This window comes from Passer domesticus, chromosome 14 (assembly GCF_036417665.1).
Source record: "Passer domesticus isolate bPasDom1 chromosome 14, bPasDom1.hap1, whole genome shotgun sequence".
NCBI classification, from domain to species: Eukaryota; Metazoa; Chordata; class Aves; order Passeriformes; family Passeridae; genus Passer; species Passer domesticus.
Genome location: NC_087487.1, coordinates 13,729,098 through 13,742,464, shown reverse-complemented (window position 1 = coordinate 13,742,464; position 13,367 = coordinate 13,729,098). Strand labels below are relative to the sequence as shown.

Sequence of the window (13,367 nt, the reverse complement as noted above, 5' to 3'; positions counted from 1 at the left end):
GACCTGGCTCAGAATGTTTAATAAATCCATAATATTAGACTTTGCATTCCTCTGAAGCCCTGTGGCTACAGCCTCTAGCATCACCAGGACGACTCTCTGAGGATCAATGTACCTATAACACACAGCCTTAGGAGTTGGAACCACTTGTATGTGTGAAACTGGCTGGATCAGTGACATGACAAATTAAAAGGCATTTACTCTTTAACCAAAAGGGCTGAAGTTCAAGTATTCAAACAGACCCCAATTTAATTATTTTGGTCATTGTATAGTTCTTACCTGAATTATCAAACAATTCAGTGTGGTGTGTGTGGCAGGAGGCTGAAAATGAAGGATGTTGATGTCCTATTTTAAACCACAATACAATTGTTGATGTAGCCCCTAGTCCTTTCACTCTTGTAGACAGAGATTCAGGCTATTATTGGTGGAAGGTTGTTATTTGCTAGTTTGGCTGTTATCAGCATTTATAATCTAATTTTGTGTACCTGAAACTGCACATGACTCACATGTTCAAGCATGCAATGAATAATATATTTGGAAGAGAAATGTGAAAATACCATCTGGACTAAGGAGGGAGGCTAAGCCATGGCTGGCTTTTGGATGGCTTGTTGTGGGGTTGGCTATTAGCAATTCCTCTGTGGGCAGTGAAGCTCCAGCTTTCCTGGCTTGGCTGAGCAAGGCTCACTACCCCTTCCAGCACATGCAGAGCATTTACACAGAGCAGTGGTAAGAGATGCTGTTTATTTGTCACATTCCCTCTGCACCTTCCTGGGCTAATGCCCACACTCTGAGACAAAAAGCCTGCAGTTGTGATGTAGTGCCAAAGTGCCCTGGGTGGCAATTCTTTGCAGCTTCTGGTTACTTGTCTGGTTTGATTTTTCCCATTTGCTCTTGGTTAGATGGCACTGTGTGACTTTCAAATCAGCAGAAAGGATATTTAATGAAATAGCTGTGGCCAGGAGCAGAGCAAGACAGGAGGCACAGACTCCACCTCTCCCCTTCCCTCTCTTTCACTAACTTACACTGCCATGGGAGATTTCATCAGAACCTTGATTTCAGTTTGTTTTCTAAAACTGAACATTTCCACAGGGGCAGTAAAAAGGAAAAAACTGGTGTGTTGTTTTTTTTGTTGTTGTTGTTGTTTTGTTTGGTTTTTTTTTCCCCATTAGAATGAGATGGCAGACTAGTAGCAGCCATTGCTCCGAGACAGTTTCATGCGTGAGTCCTTTGGACTCAGAAGGGCAGGAGCTGGCATTCAGATATCAAGACCCCTGAAGACACTGAGCCTCCCATCCCTTCCCTGATCAGCTGGGCAGGCCTGTGTCTCTCAAAACTCGTGGTGACCATGTCCTGGTACCAAACACAGAATTGTCTCTTGTATAACTCACAGCACTGGTTCAGAAAACAGTATTCTAGAGGCTGCTCCTGGCTGTGGTGAGTTAGTGCTGCCCCACAGCCCAAGGTGAGCTGGAAAGGCATTGCTGATGATGTTTCTGGGCTCCAGCAGTGCTGGAGAGCTTAACAGAGAAACCCAAAGGAAGAAGGGAGCTGAATAGCTGTTAATGGAAATGTGTCATCAGTATTAATAATTTTCAAGCATCACCTCCCCCCAGCACGAGAACAGCCAAGTGAAGGCTTGGGGGGCAACTTATCAACATGCAAAAATACTTGGGAGGGCATTTTTCTCTTTCTTAAATGTGCTCTCACAGAAGTGGTGCCAGCATCATTGCTGGGCTCAGCTGTGGCTGTGCTGGGTCCACTGGAGCTGCTGACAGGAGCCTCCCCTGCAGCCCCTGAGCAGGGACACCCTGTGCAGAGAGCTCTGCTGGGGAAGGCAGCATCCTCACCCTGCCCTAAAGAGCAGAAAGGTGTGTACAGCAAAGGAAATTGACACAAAAACTCCCTGCAGATGGGATGGATTCATGGAGCTGTGAGTAATGGAAGTGCAACTCAGATCAGAGAAAGCCTTGCCCCTCAGGGAATGAAACAATAAAATTTTGGAGGTCAGGAAGAGGTCATGCTCTGGGATAATGCAGTACAAAGATGGATGCTATTGTTATCATCATTTATGATGCTTAGGTGTTATTTAGGACTAATAGTAAGTTTAAAACATTGTTGTTTTGCTTGCTGATTTTGGAAGTCAGGGTTCTGGATGGAACTCTGATATTATGGTAGGATTAAGAGTTCAATAACATTGCAGCCAAGCATGAAATATTAGACTAACCAAATTACTGATCTTGTTGATGCCTTGATTCATATTATTTTCTTTCCCTTCCTCTGTTTGTAAACAAAATCGTTTGCAAAGGCCAGAAGAATAATTTATTTTTTAATAAACTCTATTCAGCTCATTTCTTTTGGAGGGACTTTTTGTACAGACATGGCTCTCTCAGAATAAACCACAAGGCTTTGGGAATGTATTTACTCTGCAAAAACTCTCAGCAGAGAGAGCACAGACAAAATAATGCTCCTGCTTCTTTAGCCTTTTCCTTCCCACTCCTGTCTTTTCCAGCCAGGGAAGTCACATCACCTGAAACTGTCCTGTTTTCTGCAGGCATGCAGCTGGTCATGTACTCAGTGAGGGAAGCTCTGCAGGGCAGACCTCGCTGGACTCGGGCAGGCCAGGAGATCTGCTACTACAAGTAAGTGCACCTTTGGTGAATAATTTGTGCCTTCCTTTCTCTACTGTTTCACTTCTGTTAAGTGCACTGATGTCATGAGCCTCTTGCCATCAGTGCCCCCTCTTTCAAATATCTCAGTTGGTGCTGGCTCAATGTGTTGTGTGCTTCCTCCCTCAGACAACAGCCACAAGTGAGACCTCGCTATTAGGTGCCAGGGAATATGCAGAATTCCCTTGTCCAGGAAGAAGGAGAAGGAAAGGAGAAGTAGTGTAGTTGTTTTTTCCATTGGCTGGGAAGAAAAGAGCTGGATGGGATCGTTGTTTTTTCTCTTGCATACTCAGACTTTTGTAAGAGATATAGGAGCTAAGGAGTCAAAGAATGGGTTGAACATACAACAGTGGTGTACAGGAATCCTGAAGCTCCGTGCTGATATTTGTGCAAGTTCCATGTTTCTGGCTGCTTTTGCAGTGTGGCAGAGCCTCAGAAGTTGTCCCAGTTTGTGTTGGAATTTTTTTTTTTCTAGGGGTGGGGTGGGGAAGGATTCAAGGCCCAGATTATCCTCTCTCAGCTTAGCATCTGTCTACAGCACTTTGAGTAGCTATTTCATTTTGTTTCAAGTACTCTTTGCTGACCTTCATGTACCTGACCTTAATCTTTTCTACCTCAAGAGCTCACATATGTGGCTCAGTGCTTTCCCTTTACATGCCTGTAATCTCTGGCTTCTCTGAGTATGGGCAGACTTATCATGCTGGATACCACTGCAGTGGCTTCCCATATCATTAGCAAGGCAGCTATTGTGCAGTGATTAAACAGCAGCTGACTTCCAAGATTAAGCCATGATTGTGCAATTAAGCCTGTAATCAGATTCTTGTTCAGAATATATGAGAGAATTGTTTTATTGATTTGGAATATTCTGTGTTTTCTAGCTGTACATTGAATTATATGTCAACATAATCATCTAGGATAAGTACTTGTTGTCTCTCATTTATTGTGTGTTTCTGGTTTTCACATATTTTTGTATACACAAGAATGTGCTTGCACACACATAAATACGTTTTCACCTCTGCTGAAACTTTAATGTTTTTATTTCAATGATTATAGAAGAGATTCTCAGTCACTAGAAGTTTCAGGGGGGAGGGATGTGGAACTAGTGTGGTTGGGGATGCTCAGGCTTTCTCTCAGAAGAGGAGGAGTTGGGATTGCTACAGTGATATCACACTGCCAGTATTTTGGGGAAAGAGCTCACTTCAGTTCCATTCACCCCGGTCACAGGTATCCTAAGGTGGGGCTGCATATTTTGAAGGGAATCTCAGAAAATTATTTTTACCGGGACTTATTAATAAATACGTGAAAATAGTGATACACTTTCAAAAATACAGAGGAACCCAGGCATGCCTTTAATTGCTTTTGCAGCAGGGCCTTCACAGAGAGACACCTCTGAGCTGAAGGACAGGGGGAGGAAAAGCTCGTTGGTGAGATGTCTGTGTGAAGCAGGTTGGCTGATCTTTGGCATTCATCTTCCCTGTGGATGGGGTAGTTTACTCATAAAGATGAATGTTGTGGCACAGCTGTGTCACTGTGTTCCTTTCTCATACGTCTCACAAGGGTTTTTGTGTTGTGGAGAATATTACCAGAGCTCTTGTCAGAAAGTAGCTGAGTGACACTTCTGCTCTATTTTATTGTCTCTCTGTGAAGTGACAGGATACACCCATGATAAACAGTTGCAGTTACAATAAGATCATCTAATTCTCTTGCTGTCTTGGCAGCTTTTATGCAGTGAATAATATTCCTTTCTGGCAAATTATTTAAGGAATAATGGCAGCTGAGTGCTGAATTGGTGACAATGTGCTTGTGCCTTTGGTTTCATGGCTCATTCTAAGCATATTATGTAACCTCCCGCTTTTTCAGACAGTAGACAGGTCAGATAGTTATGAACATTTTGTTCTCACATCAGCACTAAAAACTTGGCTGTTTAGTGATACAACAATGTCAGAACTAGCTCTTTTCAGCATCTTTATAATCACATTAGATGAAATAAACATAACATTAGCAGGTCACTTCTCTGCTCTAATGATATCTGTGAGAGGGTGATACATCAGCCTCTCTCTGAGAGCACCTGGCCTTTGCAGTGTGACTGAACACCTTAATGGCACAATGGCTGGGGGAATATTCTACTTCAGCTGGGATTCTGCCTGAAATATTGCCAACAAAAATATCTTATCAGGGATTTGCCCTTTGAAAAGGAAGTTGTGTTGTGCATTTTTTGCTTTCCAATGTTGCAGACCCCAAAATAACAGCCATGCCCAGTAAATTGTTAAATACTGCTTTTTATGGTATGAATCAGGGTGCTACTGAAGTGTCTTGCACTTAATAACCACACTTAGAGATATAAAGAAGTCCAGATGTGGAAAATGAGGACACCAAACTCCAGGTGGAAAGTATTTTGGACCAAGGGAATACATCAACAGATTAGAAGAGAGAAACCTTTTCCTTTCCATTTGATCTCTGTTTTGAAGTGGCCCAGAACTCTGGGATATTGATACTTTCTTTGGCCATGTTAGTCTAAGCTGAAAATGCTACATTCCATCATTTAACAGTACTAAAGTGCATTTAGTACTAAAATAATAATTTAGTACTGAAATACATTTAGTATTTTACAATACTAAATGCTGCAGATAGGAAGTCTAAAGATCAGATGGCCAAGAGATATTGCTCCTGAATCTCTTGGTGCTTTTGAAATCCTCAGTTACAACCCAGCTCTTTTCCTGCCTGCATCTTTGTCCAAGCTGCTTCACCTGTCTGTTTTCTCCCTACAAAGGGTGGAAAATTAGAGTTATTTATCTGCCACCTAAAGAATGGAACAGATAAATGGGGAAGCATGTTTTAATCAGATAGTGTTTGCAAAGACTTTTTTTTAAGCTCAAAAAATTATCTTGCAGAGCAAGAGATAAGTAGTATAATAATTATTATTAATTAACTCTTCATCACTGCTATGCTGGAAATACAATACTTGTGCATTTTTTTCTGAAGGAGAGCAGCAAGCAAAGTGATTTCATTACTACAAAGTGACTGAAAAGCACAGTAGATACAGCTTACATGTTCATTGAGAAAACTACACTTGGGTCTCTTTTTTTCCTTCCAATAACCAGTGTGTTGGCTTCTGGAAAGCATAAGAGACTTTCAACATGTTTTTGAAAGAGAAGACAAATAAGGTAGTGGGGACCAGATGTTGCCAGAGTCTTTTATTCCTTTCCTTTTCCTTGCTTGTTACTTTAGGCTCCATGCTGATATGGTGGGGTGTTCTGATGAAAAAGTGGTGAGGAACTAAAAAGCATCAATCTGGTGGAGGAAAAAGGAAGCAATAGAGTTATTTTGGCTTGACAGCAGTAGGAGGAGAGGGAGGCACAGAGGAAAAATGTTATTTTTTTAGGTTTCTTTCAAAATTATTCGGAGCTACTGCTTTGTATGATGGATTGTGAGGAGAACAGATTATATACAGTAAAAGTACATGATCATTTACACTGCTTGCACACAGGGGTTTTCCTTTTCAGTGCAAGACTGAAGAATATTGAAGCCTCCCAAAGCCACCTGTAACTTTCCTTTTACTGCCAGATAGCTTGCTCTGGGTTGAAGCAGGTGTAAAGAAGTGATTCAAAAGTCTGGGAGAGTCTTTTCTGGGTGGGTAGTTGGGTGGAACAGCAGAGATGCTGGGAACAAGGATGAAATGTGCTGCTGAGCAGTGCTGTGAGAGCATCCCTGCCCTCAGCATGGTGTCTGAGCAGGCAGGAGTGAGCAACACTGAACTACCAGTGTGGCATCAAGGTCAGTGGTGTCTCTTGCTGCAAAACCCTTGGGTTAAAGTGGCCATTTTAGGTAGGAGAAGACACTTGTCTGCAGAATTACAGACTACAGGGGGAGAAGCCTTTACTCTGGAGTGTTAGGGACAAGTGGGGATAATGTCTATGTCAGATATTTAGGCAGTATCTGCCTGCAAAGACCTGCTTTCTCCCACACCTCTAATTACAAATGTCAGCTTGGAGGGGAGGACTTGGAAGAATTCAGCACTTTTGTGACCACACTTTATGAATAAGGTGATCTAACCTTCCAAGTGTCACTCTGTATAGCAGAGGCTGTGGAGGTGAGCATTTTCCTTCTGTACCATGCAGGAAATAGTTCCCAATTATCCTTCATTGTCAAAATTAACAGGAACTATATTAAATGTCATTGTTCTGACTTCAAAAAGATACCAGACTTTAACCCTCCATCCACTGAAATACATATATAAATGCTAAATTACGTTTCTATATTTGTGTGTTTATTGAATTTTTTTCCTCTTTTAGTCTGTGTCCAATATTAAGGTGCTTTATTTTCAAAAGAAATGTTGGGATAAAGGGTTCAACTGAGAATAAAATCATAGGCTTTTCAGGTTGCCACTGTGACTCAGTATTCCTGCACTATCTATTGATCCAGTTGGCATCACTCACCCCACATGTTTCTAACTATTGAATTCAAGGGAAAACCTAGCAGCATTGTATTGTCTCTCCCTTATTAAAAAGAGCTGATTATTTTGGAAAATTTGACAAGAATAATTATCTTTTCTCTCCACCCCTTTGAATAAAAATGAACAGTAGTAAAATAAACTAGTATTGTAAAATTCAGTAGTTGAAATTGCATCTTTTGGTTGCCTCTTCTATTTTGCATTTTAATGCAACATTGATGATAACATTTGTCAAAGAAACCTCAGAGTCCTTCAGAATCAGAAGGTTTGGCAACAGTATAATTGCTGCAATGTGGGAAAAATATTGTTTGAAATGTACTTATGGATGCAATTTGCTCTGAGGCTTCTCCCTAAAGTGCATGATTTGTCACTTCATCTCTGCTGAAAGAAAACTTTCTTACACAGCCTGAAGTCATCTCTTCATCAGAGTAAGTCTCCTGCAAGAGATCAGCTCCTGACACTAGACTGTTTTTTAGGGAGCAGCTGGTCCTCACTGTTCCCTAAGAGGGAGAGGTAAAAGACTTCAAAAAAAAAAAAAAGAAAAAAAGAATACAAAGAAATTTTGGGTTGGTCACAGCTAGAAAATCTGTATCAAGTCACTGTTCTTTCATGCTCAGTCTCTACCCAAACCCACTCTCCTCTTCTTCCTTCTCAGCAAAGTGCCTTTGATGGTGTCTGAAATATTTTTATGTATGCCCTATTTATTATTTATTTTTATTCCTGAAATATAACTCTTCTTCCTGTGGTGGAACTGAATAGTTGGTTTGGTAGGGTATTCAAATTTTCTAAATCTCCAAGCTTTTTGCAGAGTATTTTCTTATGGCATTGTTCAGGGCTGTGAATAGCAACCTGCCTCTGAGCAAGATAATGTGGTTATGTGAAGAAATACAGCAATTTTAGCTGAATGCATAGTTTAAATATGTCTGGACTCTGCTATATGAGCTACTATTAGCTGACTCCTTTATTTGCATCTTAACAAAACAAAGCATTAATGGATTTTATTTTCCTAGGAGAGTGCTCCCATCCCTCAGCAGCACGTGACTGGCTGTGCCCTGCACTGCCACGTGCAGTCGTGCCTCCTAACTCCCTGCTGGGCTTTGTGTCCTGTCATGTGGATGCTTCTTGAATGCTTATTTTTCCCATGGCTGCTTCAAATGCACATCTAGAAGTGAAAAGCATTTACTTTCCTCCTCCTTCTCTTCTTCCAGAAACCACTACTGCTGCAGGAGTGCAGCTGCAGGAGGAGGAGTGAGGGGGAGGTTCTACTACACCCTCACCTTCAGCATCAAGTTCCCTCACAAAGATGATGTCTGCTACCTGGCCTACCACTACCCCTACACCTACTCCACAATGATGGTAATGCTGACATGTCTATTTAGATAAAATGATGGTTGGAGCTGCTTGGGTGTGTGTAGATTTTGAGATGAGACAGAGGATTGATTTCACCTCCTCATCCCTGGGAGTGCTCAGAGTCAGGTTGGATGGGGCTTTGAGCAACCTGGTCTAGGGGAATGTGTCCCCCATGGCAGGGGGGTTGGAATGAGATGACCCTTAATGAGATGTCCCTTCCCACTGAAACCATTCTGTGATCATGATGGTGTAATTGCCTTGTTTTGCCAGCTGTAAAGCCCTGAATGCTGCAGAAGAAATTTCTCTGTAGGACAAGCTGAGCAAAAACCATTAATGCTTATACTAGTCATAATACACACCAAAGGTGTCTCCACTCACTTGGGGCATCAGGATCCTCCTGCTGAAGGGCTGGGAAGCAGGGGGCTAAACCTAATGACAGCAGAGATGTGCTGCCTGATCCTCCTCCTGACACAGGGTACCAGGGCTTTCAGAGCTGCACCCAGCATTACCAGGCTGCTGGACCTCAGCTGCTATTTTACCAGCTCTTTCCTTGGTGCCAGCTGGATTGTCAGTAGGAACTTATGACAGTCCCACCAGTGCTGTCAGTACAGGAGCTAAAAGAATACAACTCCACAGCATAAATTTAGTTATTCAGCTATACTATGTTTTTTTTACTGGGCACAGGTTTGTTTTCCACAGCCTCTTCTGTGGAAAGGGGTTGGATGGTAAGGGAATTTTCTGGGAAATGCATCCAATGTGCTTCCTCTATAATTGATGTAGGGGAGATAGGATGAAAGAAGTGAAATGAATAGTTCTGGGAGTAGCTTTGCTTTGATGCTAAAGATGAGAACTATGTTACTGCAAATGAAACACACAGTTCCAGCAAATCAGTTTCCTTCCCTTCTCACTTCAGTTTCCATTGTCAACACATTTTGTTTTGAGCAACGCATGCTGGTGTGGGTTGGTGGAGTTTGAGGTCACTGTGTTTTTTATAATGACATCAGTTTGCCATAAGCAGATTTTGGAGGCTGTGCTTTCCAGGGGACATTGTCCTCCCCCAGGGCTCTCTGTGCTGCCTGGCATGCCAGCAGAATTAGGCTTGGATTGTTTCCCACTCAAGCAAGCTTCTTGTCAACTGTTTTGCATCCCATTATAGACATTCAAAGAAACTGCTTCCAATATCTGGGGGAAGGCCAGTCCAGCCCTCAGTCCAAAACATGTCTGTCAGCTCACTTCTCATCAGTTCCTCACCAGTTACTCCCAAAGTTCTGTGGGGAAGAGTGTGTGTTGCCAGGGTGGGGTTTGACCTTTAGCACTGAAGGCACAAATATCTGCAGTCTGCAGAGTAAAAAATACATGCAATGCTGAAGAATGGGTTGGACTTATTCACCACCATACATTTCACATAAATGCAGTGCCTCATCATTATTTTACTGTTATTGATTTCTATCTTTTGCTGGCACAAAGCAAGAGAGACTTCGAGAGTTTGTGTGCTCTGGGAATGACTGAATATCTCACCTGCTCCTGAATGAATAGAATAGAGATGAAAAAGATGTTATTCCTAGGCTTCCAGGGCCAGGTCTTTAAGTATTTCACTGTCTCTTCAAATAAAATGCTCACTGAAGTTAAAGGGAGTTTTGCCCCAGGAAAAGTTTAAATGAACTTGGACACAATAAGGACCATAAAGTTTGGTAAATGGGAATTATGGGTGGAAAAGGCTGATAAATTGCAATGTCCAGCTCCAGCTAAAGTAAAATCACTACTTCTAATAATTCTGGAAGGCTTCTTTGCTTGAGCTAATTTAAAATGTCAAGTGATGCACTATACACATCTCTGTTTTACTTTTATTTCCACAGTAAATAAACTAAATCAGGTTTGTGCATCAGTAAATTGCATTTTAAAGCATTTGTCCACTGGTGAAATGTGTTGGTTTTACATATCAATAATAAATTAAAACTGATTATGAACCCAAGGGCTCAATTAAAGACATAGTGCTTTGGGGAAGAAGATAAACTTGTATATGGAGTTAGTAATTTGAAAATGTTTTTAAATATCATATATATTTAATGGTTATAGGCATATTTGCAGGAAATATTGTAGAATCCTATTTGAACTGGATGCACTCTGCAGTTCATTACTTCTTGTCCGTTAGTAATTACATTTCTTTTATGAACAGTAATTTATCTATTTTTACATCACAGTATTAATTGTTTTGATATCTAGCTGAAATCTCTGTGGTAGCTATACCCAATTAAGTTTCACTGGGTACCAGGAACATAAGTAAATGATGATATTGAGTTCTCTGTACCTATGTGAGATTGTTAAATGCATTTAATAATTGTATTTACTTTATAGAGCTGTATTTTAATTGTTTTATAACATAGCTGACTGTAAATTTCAGTTCTGTATTTACACAGCTCTATTAGAATGCTGAGAAAGCAGTCTGAAGAATGGTGAGCTCCAAGATTTGATAAACAAGAACATGGTGTCCCATAAATGTAGATTAAATTTGAACCTGTGAGGGTCATTGAGTGAACTGAATTCTTTTAGTTTTTGTTAGGACAAGTGTGCTCACTGCACCTATTCCTACCCACTGGGAGACAACTGGTGCTCCCCAGCACTCCCAGGGGCAGTGCTCACACTCATCAGCCACACTGCAAACAGAGCCACACTTCATCTGCTGGGTGGGTGACAAGAGGCTCCATGTTTAATGAGGCAATGGGGATTTGTTCCAAAAAGTCTTTCTTCTAAGCTGCCAGTTCTCTTCCTCAAATTTCTCAAGAAGCTGTTGGTCTTTAGAATTATTTAAAGCTGTCATAAATTTTGGGGGGTGGGTAGAAAATCTCTCTTTTTAAATAACTTCTTGGAAAGACACTCTACAAATTTCCCACTACTGATTGTACAAAATGTTGTTTCAATATAAACTTTTTGGCTGCCTCTGATATGGAGTTGTCACTGAGTTTCATTGGCATGTGCTTGACAGCTAGGCAATCAATTCTGTAAATGTTCAAAAGTGGTGAGTTTTCTCACGTTTCTACAAAATCCTTATTAAAACATAGAGTAAATGCTTCTCTTTTGGATTTCATGTATGCATAGAAATTTCATTATGCTAACAAAAGCACCTAGGAACTGTTCAGGCAAAATTATAAATAGTTTGGACTGGAAGGGACATTTAAAGGTCATCTGGTCCAACCCCTCTGCAATAATAAAGGGGCATCCTCGAGTAGATAATGATATAAGAATAAATATTCTGTGCAGCTTCAGTGAACTGGGATGCATTGTGAATGGCTTGTGCATATTTGTGGGATGTAAAAGGTGCTGATATTAACTGGCAGAAGAGAGGAGCTGGGAAGTTAGCAAGATATGACATTAGTATCAAAAGTAATATACGGCTACTAGAATAAAATAATGTTTTATAGACTGTGAACTCCCTTATAAATCTGCTTCCTTGCTTCTTTTTCAGTCCCATCTTGATATCCTAGAACAAAACAGGAACCCTAAGAAGGTTTACTGGAGGCAGCAGGCACTCTGCCAGACTCTAGGAGGAAATCCATGCCCACTGCTCACAATCACTGCCATGCCTGAGTCTAAAAACAGAGATGACCTGGAGCAGTTCTGTAAGTAGCCCAATGAAGCATTAAAAAAGATGCTGGTGAGTTGTGCTCATGTCAGCAGTGGCAGTAACAACATCTTTTGTGAGCATGCTGATTTTGTTGTCTTTCTTGTTTTGGAAAAAGGAATATAAATATGAGCAATAGCCAATTGTGATCTCTTTAAAAATTACAGGTTTGCATGGAAGAGGGAGGAGAACTGATACCATTTTGTACTTCTAATTTCTCTTCTATGATGTGAAACATTTGAAAAATTCAAAATAAAATATGTCCTAGAGCAAAAAAAAACTGTGAAATAACTAATTCAACAAGATTTTTTTCTTATATTTTGTTTACTACAAAAAAATTTGTGTTATGAAGTCTTAAATTTGAAAAAAACAAATCCCCAAAACAAGATAACTCATTCTGAGCTGGACCAGAAATTGATGTCTTCTGGTGAAATTCCAGCTCCTGCAGTGTGCCCAGTAGATCCATCTGGAACACAATATATCTCTTTGCATTCTGTCTGAGACCATACTGATATGTACTGTTTAATAGTAAATATTAGAATTGCCATTTTATATCGAGCTGATTTTTCATTGTGAGAGCCAAAGATTTAGACCTTCAATAGCCCTGATGAATAAGATTAAGATACACATGTTTCTGTAACTCAACAGCAAGAGTTAAGATTCTGATTAGCATCACTTTGGGTTAGCTTTTATTTTAAAGCCTAAATCATTGACTACTTATGTGTAGGTTGATTTTTTTTTTTTTAATTGGGAACAAGGTGTACAGTGATTTTTTTTCTCTCTCTTCAAACATAACACAGGTTGAGACTTTTGAGGCTTGTAAATATTTAAGTTGTCTTAAGATCTTTTTATATGTTAAGTAAATAGTTTTAATTACCTCACTTAGATACTAGGCTAGAATAATCCAAAGGGATTCTGTGACCTCAACCACAGTTCTTATTGCAGACTTGTCCTTCTAAACTAAAAGAGAGGTGAAATATGAGAGTTGGTGAAAGTTATTGCTATATTTTTTGGTCCAGATTTAGAGCAGAGTGACTGCAGCCATGCTGACATTACTGTGTAATCATCTACATCTCATGCCTTTTTACTGTAATAACTTGATTACAAATTCAGCTTTTACCTTGGATTAGCAAATTTGTATTGTGAACATGCTTTTCTTCGTTCAAATACTAAAGCAAAATAGCCAAGTACAGGCTACATAATTTTTAGGGGGATTTATAATGTGCATGCACAGCTTTAATCGTGGCTGTCCATGCCTGGCTTGAAGAGAGAATTCCTGCCTTTA

At 40.4% G+C, this 13,367-nt stretch overlaps 1 protein-coding gene across 11 annotated transcripts in view; it reads left to right on the top strand.

Moving 5' to 3' along the window:
• AGBL1 (AGBL carboxypeptidase 1) overlaps window positions 1–13,367 on the top strand; it is a 365,053-nt gene that overhangs the window by 66,579 nt on the left and 285,107 nt on the right. For all 11 annotated transcript variants that reach the window (XR_010347512.1, XM_064388768.1, XM_064388763.1 and 8 more), the window contains 3 exons: window positions 2,549–2,636; window positions 8,322–8,469; window positions 11,927–12,080. Coding sequence is in view for 10 of the 11 variants with exons in the window: in XM_064388768.1 (XP_064244838.1) it covers window positions 2,549–2,636; window positions 8,322–8,469; window positions 11,927–12,080 (390 nt within the window). In the remaining variant the exon portion in view is untranslated. The remainder of the gene's footprint in view (window positions 1–2,548; window positions 2,637–8,321; window positions 8,470–11,926; window positions 12,081–13,367) is intronic.